Here is a 20,160-nt window from a genome sequence, read left to right as displayed (position 1 = left end):
TAAAGCCTTCTAATTTCAGACTTTACATACTTAAATTGTGCTTGAAGTATTATAAACTTCAGATTTTAATAGCATCATCTATTTGAGTATCAAAATTATTAAAAATTTCAATGTCTCCAAAAACCAGTGAAGAATATATAGCATTCTCACCAAAAACACAAACACACTTTCAAAAAACCTAAAAACACTAATCGTAAAAATAAAACCTACAAAACTAATGCATTGATCAAAGCAAAGCCTAGGAAACTATTTTAGCACAAATAAAAAACGAAAAACGATTCAACTAAAATTACTATCAACAATAACAAAAAACCAGAAATTAAATCATAAAACTGATCCTAAATTAAAACCCCATACACAGTTAATGTAATGTACAAAAACAACCATTAAATCATTCATGTGATTATACTTAATTTTGTTGGAGAAGAAACAGTTGCAAAATCAAGCAGAATACGATGGCGAAAACTGTTTGATTTTAGAGAAGAATCAAAACCGCGAAGAAGAAGAAAGAGACAAAGACAAGGGACAATATATCGTATACTTCGAGAGAAAGTAGTCTTTTATTAAAGAAGAGCAAAATCGTATTTTTAAAATATTTTTAACAAAAAAACGGGTACGGATGTAAATGAAAAATACAAAACGAGTACAAGTTAAAAAGGGGGACCAAATAGGGGAAAAAGATCCAATCAAGTATATAGTCTCAAGTAATGTTCAATGGCTATTTAGATTTATGCCTTGTGGATCATTAAATAATTAATGGCTAAGATTCATTTTATTTCTATACTTATCGATCAGAAGAACCAGTAGCCGCCGTAATCTGTTCATGTTTATTACTTCAACTGCAAAATAAAGTAAAATGCAGTGCTCTCAATAAATGACTATATTGGAATGATATATCTTCTATTTTTTCAAAGCAATTTTACAAATAATACACTAAATTACATTTTGCATTTTAAAAGTAAGAAACATGATTAATCTTTACGACCGCGGTTAGTAATTGCCAATTTTAGTTATTTTGATAAGTATAGAAATTAAAATGAATCTTAGCCCTTAATTATTGTATGATCCACATAGCATCAATCTAAAAGTTCATTGAATATTACTTGACTGGATCTTTTTTCCTCAAATAGGGCGCCCCATGTAATTTTCACGCTCTAGTTGGTGTCGAGAGATTCGGGTGGCTTCTACTAGCTATAAGAGCGTTATCGGTGAGGCTAATAAGCTTTTTATGTTGTGTTTCTTTGTTAAAGATGTACTATTAACCAAGTTATGTTTGTTCAAAAGATGCTAATCATTGTGAGGCTTATGAACAAATTGGTTAATATTTTCATGCTCAAAATCATCGCTGGCCTAACCAAATAAAAAATATAGAACGAAAGTCGAAGAAAAAGTGTTAATTGGATACAACACTAGGGCAGGAAATACAGTATCTACAATGGTACATATAATGCACAGTACCAGTCAATGAGGTGATGTTGAAGTAGCAGCTGAATTCTCAAGATTCTAAAGACGTTGATTCGATTTTAACTCGTATGAATCCTACAATCCTCAAATACGTGATCTATTCAAAGATCACTTTGTCACAAATATCTCGATCTTACCTTCCAGAATCTACTCTTCTTGGTACACATAAGAATCAGGTATTGCATCTTAACAACTCAGCATAGCCACAACTAGTCAATGAATTCATCAAGATGAATTCGTCGGTTAGAGATAGGACCGATCTTAAAACGAAAAGACTTTGAAGAGCTTAATTGCTGAAAGCAGCAACTGCTACATGATACCAATTACTAAAACAAGCAGTTATACAGACATGAAAGCCTCGAGTTATAAACTACCAAAAATCAGCTGTGCAAAGATGACTGACGTCACGATCTGCTGCATTTGCTTTCTCGATCCTCCAAGAGTGCCACAAAATTACTCCGCCCTTTGCATGACACACACATCAAGTACATTATTATTGGCGCCACATTTCGAGCGAAACCCTTTACACTTGGGATCATGATGCACAGAAGTAATGGTGTTATCTATGTTCACCAGGTCTCTTATTTGCTTTAAAATGTAGATGACACTTTTCTTCTGGCTGAAAGGTAAACTGATCATCAACTGGTCTTTAGCATCTTTGTCCTCTTTTTTCACTTTGCTGTCTACCACACTTGCTGATTTTTCCTCCTAAAAAGTACACCAACGTCTGGGTTCTGGCATGATAGACATGAGAAGTTACCATAGACACTGATTACAGCTGGTTCCTATGTTCCCAACCTTGCATCATAAGTAAACAATTTTCTGTGAGAACGAAGATTATCCTGCTCAAGCTTGAGAGTGAAATGAAATGTAATTTGAGAGTAAATAACATAGAGAGAAGTGCTTTTCCAATGTGTATGCTCTAAAATGAAATATTATTTAAGATAACAATGATCTAAAGCACAAAGAGAAGCTAGACTTCCAATCACTTCCAAAACTTCCACAAATAGACTTTGAAAGCTATTCACTCAACTGTGGAACAACAGTTCCCAGCTGAGAACAAATCTAAATAAAATTAAAACTTTCCAGGAATGCCAAGTATTTACATTTTCATTTTTTGTAGATTTTGGATAGTCCTACGTATTCAAGCTTCTGCCGAAAGCCTTTCAGCTCAGTTTCTTCTTCTTCTACTTCTACCCCAATCCAAATCTACCCATGAAGGGGCATTGTTAGGTTCACGTCTGGTCGTGCCTTAGCTACTTTAGGTCTGGATTCCTGGCTAATTGCCTATTACTTGGTCTAAGGTGACAGGTTCCGGTTTGGTCTATGATTTGCTTCAAGGCTTCTAATCTGCTTAGGTGCTGTTGGAGTTTTAGAAGGAGTACCCAAACACATTTGGTCTTCTAATGCAAAATCAGACATCCACCTAAAGACCCACATGTCCATTTATCCTTATCATAAGGAAGAAAAAAAAAAGATCCACATATCTCCATATATCTCTTAAAATAGATTGTATTACAATCGGATATCCATGAAACACATAAACATATATCTCAAGTTGAAGAGGCCAATGCAAATCTGTCTTTGGCAATGAAATTCGATCCAATCTCTTCTATTTGAGGTCAGCCCGTCGAGAACTTTTCAACCAAGGTCCATTTACAATCCTCACAAAGAATTCCATAATATCATAGTCTTGGAGCCTGAGCTTAGCTCGGTTGAGTTGTGTGACTATTACTTTAAAAATACGAATTCATCCCCTAGGGTCAAGTATTAAGTAAATCAGAAATTAACTTAAGTTGATTATGTGCTTAAATATTAATTAATTTTTTTCACCGTGATACTTAATATAAAATGGGTCATATGACGGAACTTGGGGAAGAGTGAGACAGCATAGGCTTAGGGACACAACAAGAGTGATAGAGAACCAGTTTGGATTTATGCCTGGTAGATCCACAATAGAGGCCTATATATTTGCTAAGGAGATTGACATGAACTTCTTGGTATGAACACTATGTTGAAGTTCTATTGATTTCCAATGTAATAATAGCATAAAGACTGACAGATCATATTGAACTTTCCTCTCTTTCACTGTAACCTCTATGCCATACACAGGCCTATTATGATGATATCCATCACCAAACAACCACAGTTAGCTTTAGCTGCTGGAGAAGAATGGGGAAGACGAAGAAAGGTTAAGGACAAGTGGAGAAAGGTGAGACACTTGAGACGCCAAAACTCCACCTGATATTCTCTTTTCATCAAAAAGTTGTCTTCAAACAATGAAAAATTAAGATGTTTCATATCCGTATTTTTTTTTTGGGGGGGGGGGGGGGGTGATCAAGTAAAGTAGCTTCATAATCGTAATTATGCAGTAAGTAACTGAAAACTTACAATGGACCAGCACAAACATGTTGATCCAGTCATCAGGAGATCAATGTTCCGTGGTTATGTGGGCTCGGCCTTACAGACCCGAATTGGGGTTTTCGCTTCTGCAGCTCCTTCATCTGTTAGAGATTTTAAAAAAAAGATCATGTAAATAAGAGAGAGAGAGAGAGAGAGAGAGAGAGAGAGAGAGGAGCACACAAAAAAAATGTTGATTGTGATGTGGAGCACAAAGGGATCAAATAGAATATTGAAGAAATCAAATATGCAGGGGAGAAAATCAATCTGGGTATGAAGGTAATCTGGAGAGATGTTTTTAGTACTTCATTAATAAACTGGTCAGTCAAACTTGAAGAACACATAAACTTTTGAGTTCTTTCATTATTAGATACATGGTAAAAGAACTCAAAGCTTTAAATTTTATGTATGCATTTTCTATCAAAATATCTCTGGCTCTTTAGTTGATAAAAGAAAAAAAGATTAAACAAAGAAATAAAAATGAAACTAAAATAGGTCCAAAGGTATGATATTAAGGCCGGATCAGTGCATGGAGCAGTAGGAACAAGTGACAATGAGAACCTGTATAAACTGCAGATAGTGATCCGTTCTCTATATTGGGCACAGGGATCCATTCGTTTATGAGGTCAGCATCCTTGTCAGCCCCAATAATCATTTCATGACTTGGAAACTAGATATGCTTAGTTGAACTGGCTGCATTTTCCATTTTAGGTTTTCAAGGGCACCACGGTTTGCTACCAATCCCCTCGAAACTCGCAGTCCATGACAATGACCAGAGCCAGAGCCAGGATTTGAACTTTATGGGTTTCAAATTCTAGAATAGTGATGTCACGCTTTAGTAACTGGGTTCTGAATTTAATCTTTATACATATTTAGTAAATTTCTTCACACAAATACAGGGTTTGTACTAAAGCTAGTGAGTTTGGCCAAACCCGTATCTCTCTTTCTACCTCCACCCTTGACCATGAAGAAAGGAACATTTAAATACTAGCAGCCTGATTACTAGTCATCCAGAATTTCATTTTTGGGAGTTCGGAGACTTAATACACTTCCTTGACCCCATCCTTTCTGTACCCGCTTCAAATTTTTCAAGGCTGCTGCACTTCCATCGTCTCTGTCAAAACAGGATAGATTGTCAAGAAGATTTCATGAAACATGATAGACTATAAAAGGAGATTTATGAAACAAGCAGAAATAAAAAAAGAATAATCTATCAACTGACAATTTAGTCAAGGTACGACGTAATAATGGAAAAGATATGATTTTTAAGAGAACGACATTCTCTTGTAGGTTTTCCACTTTTTCTATACCGCTGGTATACCAGGGCTTCTCCACAATCAACAAATTATCACTTTATGCGAAAAATAATCGAAAAGGACAAAACATGAGAGTGAAAAAACGATCCATGAGCATGAGAGTGTCTAAACTTGGCTTGACCTTACCAAGTTAAGACTATACAGGTTGCACTAACTCATATTTGACGACCCTATTAACCAGAAGTTTGGCCGTTTTCCTTTTCATTTTCTTCTTCCACAAGACTCCACTTTTTCCTTTAAATAAATTGACATAGGACACGGTTTCTCATAGACTCGGAAGTTCCACAACCTAATAACTAGGTAATTATCTCGTAGAGCCAGACTAGATATCTAGTGAAACAGATGATCCCAGGTAAAGGGGCCAACCTAGCAAACTCAACGTATTCACTTTTGGGGGGAGGAAAGAGTAAGTTTCTCAAATAATAGAGGACCACCTGAATAAAAGGAAAACTAAGATAAAGCAGATGAACTTAAACTCCTTACCTGTGCACAATTGCCTGCCAACCATCTCCCCCATATTTGCTTCGCTTCACACGATTTAACTCCCTATAGTTTTGGTAAGCTTTGTTACCCACCTTACCTTCTGAAACCATCTCCAGCATCCTCTCCGCTAGTTCATCTGCCTCCTGCTTATTACCCAATTTACGTAAACCGTCAATGACTGGCATGAATGATGCAGGATTAAACGCATATCCTATGTCCATCATCCTGGTGAGAATATCATGAGCACTGTCTAAATTATCCTCCTTAGACAGCTTGTCAATAAGATCTTTGTAAAGGAAGCTTCCTAGATCAACGCGTTGCTCTAATGCAGTTTCCAGTAATTGCTTAGCTTCCAAGATTTCACCTCCAGCAAGATATTCATTGAACATCAGTGCGTAGAGTGCTTCCTTGTGACCACATATACTCAAGGCTATATCAAATACCTCCTGAGCTGGTCTGAACTCACCATTCCTGCAATATGACGTAATAAGCAACTCAAAGATATGCAGATTAGGAATTATTCCTTTCTGTAACATTTCATTCAAAAGAGAAATTGCTTCTTCAGTTCTCCCAGATTTGCATAGACAGCTAGTCATGATATTGTACGTGTAAACATTTGGAGAAATCCCTTTTTCTCTCATTTCATCCATCAGGCCACACATTTCGAATATTTGATTTTTGCTCCCCAATCCGAGTATCAAAGAATTATAAGTTCGTAAGCTCTTGTTACAACCTTTCTTCTCCATGTCCTTTAGAACCTGAAATGCAGATGATACCTTTCCTCTTTTACACAGATGATGTAAAATAGTATTATAAATAATTGAATCAGGGTACAACTTCTTTCCCATCATCTCAAGAAACTTCTTCTTAGCTTCATCAAGCTTCCCTTCTCTGAATAAACTGCTAATTATGGTTGAATAGGTGATCAAGTCGGGCAGGCATTTCCTCCCATGATCATCTTCATTCACCAAGCTCATAAACGACTTTCCAAGATCACCAAGCGCAGCACTTCCGTGGCTCCACATTTCACTCACAATCTCGACAGCTTTGTCCACTTCTCCAGTTCGGCAGAGACCATGAATCACTATGTTGCAACTCACAATATCCAGGCCATAACCTCTCTCATTCATCTTCTGCAGTAACTGCTGCGCCTCTGATATTTTCCCTTCTTTCCACATGCTATGAAGCAGAGTATTACAAGTGTACGTATTTGGAATGCAGCCTCTCTTCATCATCTCATGCAGAATATTCTTTGCCTCGGTCACTTTACTTTTCATGCAGTAGCCATGGAGTAGAGTGCTATAAGTAACTGTATCTGGAAATTTACCATCACTTACCATTAAGCTCATCAGCATTTTGGCATCACCAAGCATCCCATTCTTGCAAAGGCCATCAATCACAATGTTATAAGAATATATCGTGGGAGCTACTCCATTCTCCGACATCTCTTTCAGCACTGATTGAGCCTCCAACATCTTACTATTCTTCACCAACCCACACAACCAGATATTGTAGCTCTGCACATTGAAGAAAATACCATCTTTCTTCATAGACTCAGTCAGTGTCCTCGCATCTTCAAGCATCCCTCTCTCACAAAACCCCTGCAACATCAAATTGAAAGTTACAACATTCGGCCTTGGCAAGTCGAATACCTCATCTATTTGCATATCCCTGAAAATTCTGGAAGCCTCAAGAATCTTCCCCGAGTTGCAAAGAGCTGAAATTCTAGAATTGAAGGTAACAACATCAGGAACAAGCCCATCCTCCCTCATCCTCTCGACCAACCTCTCAGCCTCATCAACATCACCTTTCTTGCAGAAACTGGCAATCAAAGTATTGTATATTATCACGTTAGGACAAACGCCCATCATTTTCATCATATCCAGAAGTTTCAAACCTTCTAAAGGAAGCCCAAATTCACAATAGCCGCGAATCAAAATCCCAAAAGTGAACTCATTAGGCTGACACCCTTTGTCGCGCATAACATCAAACAGGTGGCGGGCATCTCCCAAACGATTCGAATTACACAACCCGTCAATGAGAAGGTTAAAAGTATAAGTAACAGGCGAAACGCAAGCAGAAATCATATCTTTATACAACCAAGACAAGAAATTCGGACCATCAAATTTCAGAGACTTGTGCATAAGCAAATTGTAGAGTGATACATTGGGTGGTGGTTGATGAGGTAAGTGAGAACGAGTAGATTTGAAGAGAGAAATGGCATCGTGAATATATCCGTAAGTTGCTACGAGCTTGACGAGGGTGTACTGAGAAGGAAGGGAGATTTGAGGGGATAGAGAAAGGAGGAAAGAGTGAAGAGTGTGGATTTCGGAAAGCATTTGGGAATGGAGGAGGATACGGGTTAGGGGAGGGATTGAATAGAGGGGAGGATTTGGAGTAGAGAGAGTGCGTTTGAAGAGTTGCCATGCCAGCTTGGGGTTGCTCGAGTTCTTGATTAATGCTTTGGTTAGCGTTTTCGTTTGCTGCTCCATTGTCGTGTAAGAGTTCAATAGTGCTGAAATAATTCTTCCTTCTTCCTTCTTCTTTCTTCCTTCTTCCTTCTTCCTTCTTCCTTGGCTGCTTTCTTGCTCCTATGTCATCTTTTCTCAAATACATTTGACTTTCTCACTTCAAACCAACTACAATTATTCCTAACTAGTTTTTAAATTTAAATATTAATTAATATGTTAAAATTCATAGCCTCGATAGGTAGCACGTTAGGTTAGGCAGTATATGGTGCAGTCGAGTTTCTATTTGTCTTGCTCAATTCACTCGCATTACTCTTTAGTATAATATTTTTTATCCATAGATGACTATTAATATTCAAAGTTGATTATATTATTGGATTCAATCTTATTTCATGTATTTCTACTTGTTGTAATTACTTTTTGTTTTTCGATCGTTCTCTAGCCAAGGGTCTATCAGAAACAGTAAAAATACGTACATTTTACCCTCTTCAGATCTCATTTGTGGGAAATTACTTGATTTTTTGTTGTCGTTGTTGTTGTGTTGAAATTAATCTTTTTAAATAATTTTTTCAGTCTCCAAATAATAATAGATTAGTGTATGCGATATTTTATTTTTATTATTTTGAAAAGGCATGTAAAGAAAATCTAACCGATAAATTTTGATCTATCTTGTCCTAAAAGCACAGTATTTACTTTGTAAGCATTATTAACTTTTTCTCCTTTCCTTCAAAGAACAATTATTATGCCTCAAATCCCAAACATCAGAGAATTAATTTTGAGTGGTTTTATAAACTTCTCTTAATTTAAATATATAAAAATCTATATTTACTTAAAAGGAAAAAAGTCAGCCCTAAATTTTGCCAAGTGGTAACGTAAGAGAATGTCATGTGTTCTTTTTTTGGACAAAACTTAGTTAATTTGTTATTAATTAGTTTTAAATTTTAAATTAAAATATTTAAATATCTATTATTTGAAGAAGGAGTAGTTATTTACTCAATTCAAATAAGTAATTAATCATTAGGAAGTTACTATTAGAAATAATAACCGGTTCCAATTTCTCATGAGTAAACCGTTCCAACTTCTTTTCAGTTTTCTTATTTTTAAATTTTTTTAAATTATTAAATCATTTTATTTGAAAACATGCATCGGCTTCCTCAAAAATAGGAGTAGCCTTCAAAACCCTTCAGTTCACCATTTTGAATATGCAGTTCTTTCTCTTATCATATACCCCCCACGTTTTCCCACTCCCACCCAACAGTCCTCACGTTTCAACCCTCTACTTCACATCTCCCTTCACAAATCATCCACACTGCCCCACTATAACCACTTCCCCACTATACTAATCACATGATATTATAAAAGGACATAATAAGGGAGGCGTTAAAACAAGAAAAGTTGAAAGAACAAAGAAAAATAGAGGAGACTCCGACAATATTACGTAACAAATTTTTCTGCAAAATCACGATAGCCTCAAGTCTTTAAATTTTCGCCCAATAACAACGGTATGAAGTTTAATCCACTGTTTGCAGATTTACGATTTACATAATTGTTGGTTAAAGATGCTCTTTTATTTTCCCAATTTTTTTCTTACAGAGTGTCTTTTTGGAATAACAGATTTGGAAAACTGTTTTTTCAATTTAATTATTGTTTTTTTTTGTAATATAGGATAGTATCATGGACATGAATATACTAAATTTTATGTGATCTACTGGAATTTATTATGTACAACTGTATTTGTGTTGTCATCTTATTAGTATACTGACTTAAATTAGGCTGTGTAGCTAAATACTCATATTGGAATTTAGCATAATATGGTTTCTATTTTTAACTGAGTTGTTACATGTCCAGAATTGCTGAAACTTATAAAGTTTGTACTTTTCCTTTTAATTTTCAAAATTACAGAATTTGTCTCGCAATTTCTTCTCATCTCCTTTAATATTCGAAAGAGCTTCAGCAAACTTTTTTTTATTTTTATTGCCTGTCGATGCTCAACCAAGGAAGCTTTATATCCACTACTGATGTTTGTCCTTCATTCAGTTGACAATGTCTTTTAAAATAGTTGTATAAATCCATCAATATGTTCAAATAATATGCATGTCCTATGTTATCACAATGAGATGTTGTAGCGATTCTTATTGTTTCCTTAGTCCTATTTCAAATATGGCTGAACAAGGACACGTTCAAATTACTCCAACTACGAGTTCTCAAATTCAACGAATGGGACAACGTAGAAGGGTACGCCGTCGCAGCATTTATTCCTATAATGATTCTGACTCAAAGCCTGAAGTTATCAGGAATGTCCCAAGGGCGATCAAAAATAAGTTAAGAGATCGAAGGGCTGAACGAAGGGACAGAGAAAAATTTTTTTAGAGAGCTTAAGCCTTCAATAGATGAACATATTGCAGATTATCAGCTTACTCGAGATGCACTAATTGATGCTATAGAATAACGATCATCAATACAATTCATCTTTTTCTAAAGTCTTTCAAAAGGGCATACTAAATCCAGCTTCTCAGATCCTTCTCCGTGGAAAATCAAAAAATCCCACTTTCTATACCAAGCAAATACACCATACAGAATCAGAAAAGGCGTAAAAAAAACTTTGTTACCAAAGGTATGTTCTTTGATTAGCATAATCATATCTGAAATACTTTTTATATTTTTTTATTGCAAGCTTATAAGTAGTAAGATCAAATAGAGTAAAAAAAAATTATAATCTCTGATCAATTTGTAGATAAATGGGGTAAAAACATAATTTTGGTGATGATTATGGTATATAAAATTCTGGTTTAAGTTATGAAGTCTTTATAGTGAAACATCTACCGTAAAAGAGTAGATAGAAGTATTCATATAAATTTAGCTTCTAAAAGGACTTGACAACATGAAGTTGGTTGAAGAAGTTCAACAGTAATCGAGTTCTAACGTTTGCAATTCAATAGTTGCAAATTACAGAAGGGAGTGGAACTATAGTGTTAGGTTATTTCTACTCCATATTCATGTACTGAGACTAAATTTTAAGATAATTGATTTATTCTTGAATTTATATCCAAAATCATGTATTCCTTCGGACTCGTGTGCTAGATGCGCTAGCAATTTTTGCTGGTCTTTGAGGAAATCTTGATCATCTAAATATCTGCTTAAGTTTATTTTGTCGCCAAATTTCTTTTCCTATCATCTTCTACCTTGTGTAATTTATAATTGCTCTGAATTTTAGCATCTGTTGTTTTATGAGATTTATAGATTTTCTAATAATAATCTTTTGGTGCCTTCAATTTTTGTGCTTCATTCTGTTTTGATGTGAGAATACATAAAAATAATTTAGTCCGAAGGATGAAAAACATGTGGTTCAAAGGAAGAAAAGGGTTAGAGGTACCGGTTCAACAAGAACAGCTAAAAGGAACGAAAAATTTATATAGCTTATATTTTGTTAGTTCTCTGTTTCACTGATCATTAGGAAAGTTGTGCATATTATTGCCTCTGAAGTTTCCTCCTTCAAAATTCTGCATTTTATATTTTTATATTTTACTAAAATTTATTCTTATTTGAATGTTTGGTTTAGTTAATTATTAGTTATATAACTAATGATGCATATTAAATATTATTTTGTAGACATGAGAATACATCATATTGAACCTTCCAATAATACAAATTATTCTGTCGGAAGTGAAGAAAGAGTTCCTCCTTTGTCCGATATAACAAATGGTGAGTCAAAATATCATCTATTTAATATATTAGTTGTGTTGTTACAACTTACTTTATCATAATTTATTCTTACTATAATGTTTGGCCAAGTTGATTAATAGTTCTACAACTAATGATGCATATAAAACTCATTGTGCAGACATGCAAATAAATTATCTTCTCCCCGATTTAAATACAATTCCTATATGGCAAGGTTAGTTCCTCAATGGTGTTCTCTATTTAACACCGTTATTGTATACATATTTTGTTGACTTATTTTATTCTATCTGTATTACTTTTAAAATTATACGTTCTCATCATAGGTGCGTACAGTGACAACATATTGCCTAATTTAAATGGCACTCCAACTGAAAAAGGTATTAAAAGTTTGATTCTCATATTAATTTTTCGTCTAAAGTATATCAAAAGTTTAAAAAATTATTATTTAATAGGAACTCTTTCAATTAATACTAATAATCCTACTACATTGTAGATGTGCAAATGTATAATTCTCTGCCAGATTTAAATGAAACTCCAATAATGCAAGGTAAGCATTTGAAATTCATATTGTTATTAGTTAAAAGTAAAATACAATGTTAAGATTAATGAAAATTAAATACTGCAACTCTCTTACTAGCAATCAGGGCTGCAACAAACAACACTGTCATTCTGTATGTTTCTATGAGATATTGGTTTACCTTTAAATAATGACCTTATACTAGATGTGGCTATATGAATCTGAAGTTACTTAATTGACTATCTTCGAGAGAAATATTTTGGCATTGTTTCAAGTTCTAACACCCGAAATATAGGAACTATTTTTTTCAGAATGATAGTATTACTAAGAAGTGAACTGGCAACTAAAAGTTGTAAGTTTAGGAGTATATGTCAAAATACTGTACGTTAACGCACTGTATCATCTTGATGTAATATTGAGTTGTCTTTACCAATACTTGAATTCTGGATTCAACTTGCGCGTCTCGTCCTCTAATGTTTATGAATCGTAGTAAATTAAAAAGAATGGCAGTGTTCCATTGAAGTCTTAACTGACTAGACAACTTAGTATGTCCGTATAGACTACAAGTAGAGTGTGCAATAAAGGGAAGCTTCTCTAGGAGAGCCTATGGATGATCAGGGGAGTAGAAGTAGGAGTAGTAATAGTCTTAGATCAATATACACTTACAAATTATACATGTAACAGGGCAGTTTCCAAATAACATAGGATATGAAGATGATGAAGAGTATCCAGGTATGACAACCATATCTTTGCACTTTTCTGTTATTATTAAAGAAAGAATCTATATTCACAAACATAGATGTATATATTAATAATCCATCCCTATTAATTGATTTAACTAATACTTTTCTTAGATGTGGATGTTGAATGTGACGAAATTTACACTGAAGGTACTTATCAGATACTCCTTATTCACTCAATGTAGTTGGATAAAATAAATCAATAATCTCTGTCTTTGACTTTGTATATTATTGTAAGTATAGATTACTGGGACATAGGAGATGTTACATATGAATGCGAAAAGTGCGGTGCTCTTTTTTGGTATGAAGAAAGAATCCGCAAGCATTACAACTCAAAAAAAAACTATTTTCACAATGTGTTGTGATCGTGGAAAAATAAAGCTTCCAGATCTTAAGAAGCCTCCTGAAGTTTTGAAACAACTTTTATTTGGATCAGGTTAGAGGAATTATAACTTTTAATATCAACATGTTCATATCGTCTTATATTCACATTTATCATTTTGCAATGGTTTTAATATAGGTCCTAAAAGTAGCCATTTTCGAGAAAATATTAGGAGTTATAACTCTATCTTCTCATTTACGTCAATGGGGGGTAAGGTTGATGTCTCTATCAACCAGAAAAGAGGGCCAAGAACGTTCAGATTATGTGGTTAAAACTATCATCAAATTGGGAGTTTACTACCTCCTAAAGGATCTACACCAAAATTTGCACAGTTATATATATATGACACAGAGAATGAAGTTACAAATAGAATCAATGCTTTCAGGTTAGTCTTATACCTTTATTATATAATACTATGCAAATAACATTTAATTTAAAAACCTTTATTGATATCATATATTTTTTCAGTCGTGGCCAAGATAATAATAAACTTCATGCTGAAATTGTTTCTGATCTAAAACAAATGCTTGATGACAATAATGTTTTGGCAAAGACATTTAGGATGGTCAGAGGTCGATTCCAGGAGAATATAGACTCCAATGTTAAGCTCAGATTAATAGGAAAAAGAGGTACTGATGGTAGAAGATACAACTTACCAACAATACCAGAAGTAGCTGCTTTGGTGGTTGGTGATTTTAAAGTTTCTGGAAGTGATCGTGATATCATTATAGAAACACAATCTGGACAGCTACAAAGGATAAATGAACTAAATGCTGCATATTTAGGACTACAATATCCTTTGCTTTTTCCTTATGGTGAAGATGGATACAGAGAGGATATTCCTTTAAGTCATGGTGATGAATCATCGAGAGGAAGGCAATGTATTAGCATGCAAGAATTTTTCGCTTATAGAATTCAGGAAAGAAAAGATGAAGTTCCCACCATTGTGTCTTCAGGAAGATTATTTCAGCAATTTTTAGTTGATGGTTATACAATGATAGAATCTTCTCGGTTGAAGTTTATCAGGACTCATCAAAAGCAATTAAGAGTTGATTCTTATAAAGTCCTAGCAGATGCTATTTTGCATGGTGACATCGATCCTTCATCCCAAGGTAAAAGGATGATTCTACCTTCAAGCTTTACAGGGGGTGCACGATATATGGTTCAGAATTATCAAGATGCTATGGCAATATGTAAATGGGCCGTGTACCCTGATCTTTTTATCACATTTACTTGCAATCGTAAGTGGCCAGAGATTACTAGATTTGTGGAGAGCAGAAACTTGAATCCTGAAGATCGTCCAGACATTTTAAGTAGGGTGTTCAAAATCAAATTGAACCACTTAATAAAGGATTTGAGAGATAATCAAGTTTTTGGACAAGTAAAAGCAGGCACACAACATTTATAATTTATTTTAAATAAAGATGATAATTTATATGAATCAAATAATTGTTTTTTTAATAAACTTGCTTAATTTCCAATGCAGTGATTTATACCATTGAGTTCCAAAAACGAAGACTACCTCATGCTCATATCTTACTTTTTCTTCACGAGCATAATAAATTTCCATCTACGTCAGATATTGATAGAATAATTTCGACAGAAATACCAGATAAAGTGGATGATCCTAATTATTACAATGCCGTTAAAAATTTAATGATGCATGGCCCATGTGATTCTGCTAGGAAATCTTCTCCTTGCATGTTGAATGGTAGATGTACAAAGCACTTTCCTAAAAAGTTTGTTGTGGCCACAACGGTTGATGAAGAAGGGTATCCTGTTTATAGAAGAAGGGATAATGGTAGAACAATTATGAAAAATGGTATTAATTTGGATAACAGGTATGTGGTGCCACACAATCGCTTTTTATTATTAAAATATGGCGCTCATATCAATGTTGAGTGGTGCAATCGAACAAGATCCATTAAATATTTATTTAAGTATGTCAATAAAGGTCATGATCGTGCAACTGCTGCTTTTTCTCAAAGTACTCATGACAATGGTTCATCAACCATTGATGAAATCAACATGTATTATGATTGTCGCTACATATCCCAATGTGAAGCTGCTTGGAGAATATTTAAGTTTCCTATTCACCATAGAGAACCATCAGTGGAAAGACTATCATTTAATCTTCCAAATGAACAAAATGTCATTTTTTCTGATGATGATCCAATTGATAATGTTGCCAATAGACCAACTGTGAAGGAATCAATATTTTTGGGATGGTTTGAGGAAAACAAAAAAAATTCGGAAGTAAGAGATTTGACTTACGCAGAATTCCCTCTTAAATTTTGGTGGAACCAAAAATTAAAAAAAATGGGAAAAGAGGAGAAAATCTGGATTTTCTATTGGGAGGATTTTCTTTGTTACTCCTGGAAATGGAGAGATATATTATCTTAGATTGTTGTTGAATGTAATCAAAGGTCCAACTTCATATGAACAACTTAGAAGAATTAACAATCATGACTATCTTACTTTTAGAGATGCATGTTATGCACTTGGGTTGTTGGATGACGACAAAGAGTATGTTGATGTTATAAAGGAGGCAAGTACTTGGGGCATGTCATCTTATCTAAGACAGTTATTTGTCATGTTATTGTTATCAAATTCAATGTCACGACCAGAAATTGTTTGGCAATAATCGTGGGAGTTATTGTCAGAAGATATTCTCCGTGAAGAAAGAACATTATTGAGTAATCCAGGTATTAAAAGATAAAATTATTAGATTAAATTTTTTTAGTGCTATATGTTAAACAAGGAAGAAATATTAATACTTCATAACTTCTATAATATTCTACTTTGTTGAATTTGGTATTCATATAGATGAAGACCACTCTCTGTTTTTAACTATTGATAAAGTCAATTTCATTAATTTTATAATACCGATTTTTTCTCGCTACATTTTGTTTTTATATGTTCTAAACGACATCACAAATTTCAGCTCTTTCTTTTGAGTTATTGTAATACATGTAGTTAAAAGAACTAAAATAGTACTCCAGATTTATGCTTAGACATGTTATTCTATAACAAATTAATGATCTGTATGCAAAAGCAACAACCTATATATACATAAAACTACATGGTTGAGTTTTAAATATGAGTATATATTTTATTTTGAACTTTAACATTTTTATGTCATGCAGCGGCAGAGTTAACAGATGATGAATTGAAAAATCGTTGCTTGAAAAAGCTGGACAAGATTTTAAAAAGTTGTGGAAAAAGCTTTAACGATTTTCCGACAATGCCAAGACCATATTACAATGAGGAAGAATTTGATGGTGCTAACAGACTAATTAATGAGGAATTGCGCTATAATAGGCGCTCTTTGACACAAGAGCATGAACAATTAGTAATGAAATTAACAGTCGAGCAGAAGTCTGTTTATGATAAAATCATATCTGCAGTGAATGAAGACAAATGAGGGTTATTCTTTTTATATGGTCATGGAGGAACTGACAAAACTTTTATCTGGAAAACATTGTCTTCTGGCGTACGATCTAAAGGCGATATAGTGATAAATGTTGCTTCAAGTGGTATTGCTTCTCTTTTGTTACCAGGAGGTCAAACTGCACATTCAAGATTTGCGATCCCTCTAAATCCAACTGAAGATTCAACATGCAATATAAAACAAGGTAGTCCTTTAGCAAAGTTGATTGTGAAGGCAAAATTGATCATTTGGGATGAGGCATCAATGCATAAATACTGTTTTGAAGCTCTTGATCAAACTCTTAGAGATATTCTAAGATTTAAAGATCCGTCAAATTTAGATCGGCCATTTGGAGGTAAAACAATTGTTCTTGGAGGTGACTTTAGACAAATCTTGCTTGTAATTACAAAAAGGTACTAGGCAAGAGATTGTTACAACAACTCTAAATTCTTCATATTTGTGGCCCCACTGTCAGGTTTTAAAGCTAACAACAAATATGAGATTGCAAGAAAATAGATCTGATGCAGATTTGGATGATTTAAAATAATTTTCTAATTGGATCTTGGCAATAGGTGATGGAAAGATTGGATGTTCCATTGATGGCATTGAGAAAGTAGAAATACCCGACGATCTTCTCATACATAATTGTGATGATCCAATATCTGGAATTGTAAAAAGGACATATTCTGATTTCTTGAGACATTTCACAGATATAAAATACCTTCAAGAAAGAGCAATTGTTGCACCAACACTTCAGATGATGGAATCGGTGAATGATTACATGGTTTCTCTCAACAATAGCCAGGATAAATCATATTTAAGTTCGGATACAATTTGTATGTCTGATCATGCATTTACATCTTTGGAACATGTACATACACCTGAATTCCTAAATAGTATTAAATGTTCAGGTATTCCAAATCACTCTATCACTTTGAAGGTAGGTGTTCCTGTGATGTTGTTAAGAAATATAGATCAATCGTCGGGATTGTGTAATGGTACAAGATTGATCATCACAAGACTTGGAAATCGGGTAATTGAAGCCAAAGTATTATCAGGAAAAATGGCTGGAGACAAAGTTTTTATACCAAGAATGACACTTACTCCATCTGATGCAAGAATTCCTTTTAAGTTCCAAAGAAGGCAATTTCCAGTCATTCTATCTTTTGCCATGACCATCAATAAAAGTCAAGGTCAATCATTATGTAATGTGGGATTATTTTTGAAGAAGCCAGTGTTTACTCATGGACAACTATACGTTGCACTTTCAAGAGTAACAAGTAGAAAAGGGTTGAAGATCTTATGTTATGATGAAGATGGGAAAGTAACAAATGAAGCTACAAATGTAGTGTATAAAGAAGTTTTCCGAAATTTAGAGGATAGAAGTTTTGAATGAGTAAGTATCAAATGAGTAGCAACAATGACAAGTTCAGTGTACATACTCAGTATATAGTTGCTCATGCTACAGAGAAAGATAAAGTTGAATGAGGTAAACATTCTTCCAAATTTACTTTACATTGATATATCATGTTGCAGCTTAGTCACATGTACTTTATTTGTTAAATTGTCTATCTATATTTGCAGTCAATCAATTCAATTAAATTGTGGACTTGAAAGAATATGGATTACCAACCATCATTTCCATTCATTGACCGCTACTAGGTATGAAATATTACTTAGAAAGAATTTTATTAAAAAAATATATAATAGGAGTAATACTATCACTTATCAATCACAGCTCCAAGCTCCTGGAGAACTAAATATTTTTCAATCTGGCATCAAATGTGGCACTGGTTATTTTTTGAAATCCAGTTCCAAGCATAATCGCTTCTATATCCATGTTAGTCACAATAGTTTTCAAGAATATTGAGAATTAATTATATTCTAAGTTTCTCGAGAAACATATGTTTGTTAAATGTTAAATATTTAATTGTGCATTTTTTTAACGCTGGAGATCTAATAAAAGATCATGAATGCTGGACAAGGACAGATAACATGAAAACACCACAAATTGTACTAATGATAGATCAAAATAAAAGATCATGAATGCTGGACAAGGCATGTTTGCCTCAGTTCGTTAGTATATTTATCAATATGATGGTAATATGACTGCTAGCAATTCATGAAACCTATGACTATTTCTCAGGTCCTTTTTAATTTGTGGAGTAATCTCTTGAATGTTGCTTAACTTTAGTGCACTGATATTTTTAGATTGTTTTAGATATCTGTTTGATAGAAAAACTTATCATCATTGTGAGCACGTGATTTTTATTTCACGCGATAATCGCTCCAAAAGAAATAAAAAAAAATAATGACAATTGGTCCTGCTGTATAATTTTCGGATTTTTACATGGCACTTTGTTAATTATTTATGATTTTTGCCCATTTTATTTTATTAAAAAAAAATAAAAAAAAAATGTGTAGTGTCATGCGTGATTTGAACCGTAATCCGGTTGTTAAATAGAAAATCATAAAATACGCATTTTTGTCCTGATTTGTTGCCTTGTTTAATTTTACCTACTTTTAACATTTTTTGTTTATATATGCGTGTAATAAATACATTAAGTGCTAATTAATGGTGTTTAGTTTTTATTTAATTAGTTTGTGTGTTTAAGAAAATTAGAAATAAAAAAAGGGGGGGTGAGAGTTGTTTTAATTTTGGGCCGAGTCCCATTTCAAAATCTGAGACCCAAACAAACAACCCAACCCAAAACCAGAATTACCCGGTCCAGTCCGTGTTCAGCCCCTAACTATCCAAACGACACCGTTTTAATCTGGTCTGATCTGGTCCGTTGATCTCAGATTGATCAACGCCAAGATCACATTTTCCCATACCCACGAACAAACCCGACCCGTTCCACCCGGACCAACCCAAACCCTTTACCCTTGAAACGACATTGTTTCCTTCGAGCTGAAGGATCCTGGCCCTTCATCGCATCTCATCCAATGGCCAGGATCCACCCACCCACTAACTATATAAGTCTGTAACCTTACCCTGCCCCCTATCCAATACCCCAGCTCCCGTCTTCACCTTCTTCCCCATCAAACCCTAGAGCCGCCCCTGTATCCTTCACCATGAAAACCGGCGGCATGAACGCCGGTGACCTTCACCTTAACACCCTAGAATCCCCTTGCCATCCGGAACACGGATATGTTAACCACGTAGTTCGAATCCCTTCCCACCTTCTCGAATCTTCATTTGAAGATTCGAGTCGGAACCCGATTTACACCAACCGACCTCAACTTCACACCAGACAGTCCCCAGACCCCCCTCGTGAC

At 34.4% G+C, this 20,160-nt stretch overlaps 2 protein-coding genes across 2 annotated transcripts; one reads left to right on the top strand and one right to left on the bottom strand.

Moving 5' to 3' along the window:
* Positions 1–1,380: 1,380 nt before the first annotated feature.
* On the bottom strand, positions 1,381–8,433 carry LOC107785551 (uncharacterized). Its single transcript, XM_016606914.2, has 4 exons — positions 5,664–8,433; positions 4,426–4,978; positions 3,856–3,968; positions 1,381–2,262 (listed from the first exon to the last, which is right to left on the bottom strand). Exons 1-2 carry the CDS (start codon positions 8,153–8,155, stop codon positions 4,867–4,869), a joined length of 2,604 nt encoding a protein of 867 aa, XP_016462400.1. The 5' UTR covers positions 8,156–8,433; the 3' UTR covers positions 1,381–2,262; positions 3,856–3,968; positions 4,426–4,866.
* A 4,990-nt stretch (positions 8,434–13,423) lies between these two features.
* Positions 13,424–18,277, top strand: LOC107823431 (uncharacterized). Its single transcript, XM_075232221.1, has 9 exons — positions 13,424–13,505; positions 13,590–13,666; positions 13,784–13,836; positions 13,920–14,842; positions 14,938–15,679; positions 15,810–16,003; positions 16,598–16,732; positions 17,012–17,257; positions 17,454–18,277. The coding sequence occupies exons 1-9, from the start codon at positions 13,424–13,426 to the stop codon at positions 18,275–18,277; spliced, it is 3,276 nt and encodes a 1,091-aa protein (XP_075088322.1).
* The last annotated feature ends 1,883 nt before the right edge of the window (positions 18,278–20,160 follow it).

The sequence above is a fragment of the Nicotiana tabacum genome, chromosome 16 (assembly GCF_000715075.1).
Source record: "Nicotiana tabacum cultivar K326 chromosome 16, ASM71507v2, whole genome shotgun sequence".
NCBI classification, from domain to species: Eukaryota; Viridiplantae; Streptophyta; class Magnoliopsida; order Solanales; family Solanaceae; genus Nicotiana; species Nicotiana tabacum.
The sequence above is the reverse complement of the archived record's forward strand: the minus strand, read 5'-3'. Positions and strand labels throughout refer to the sequence as shown.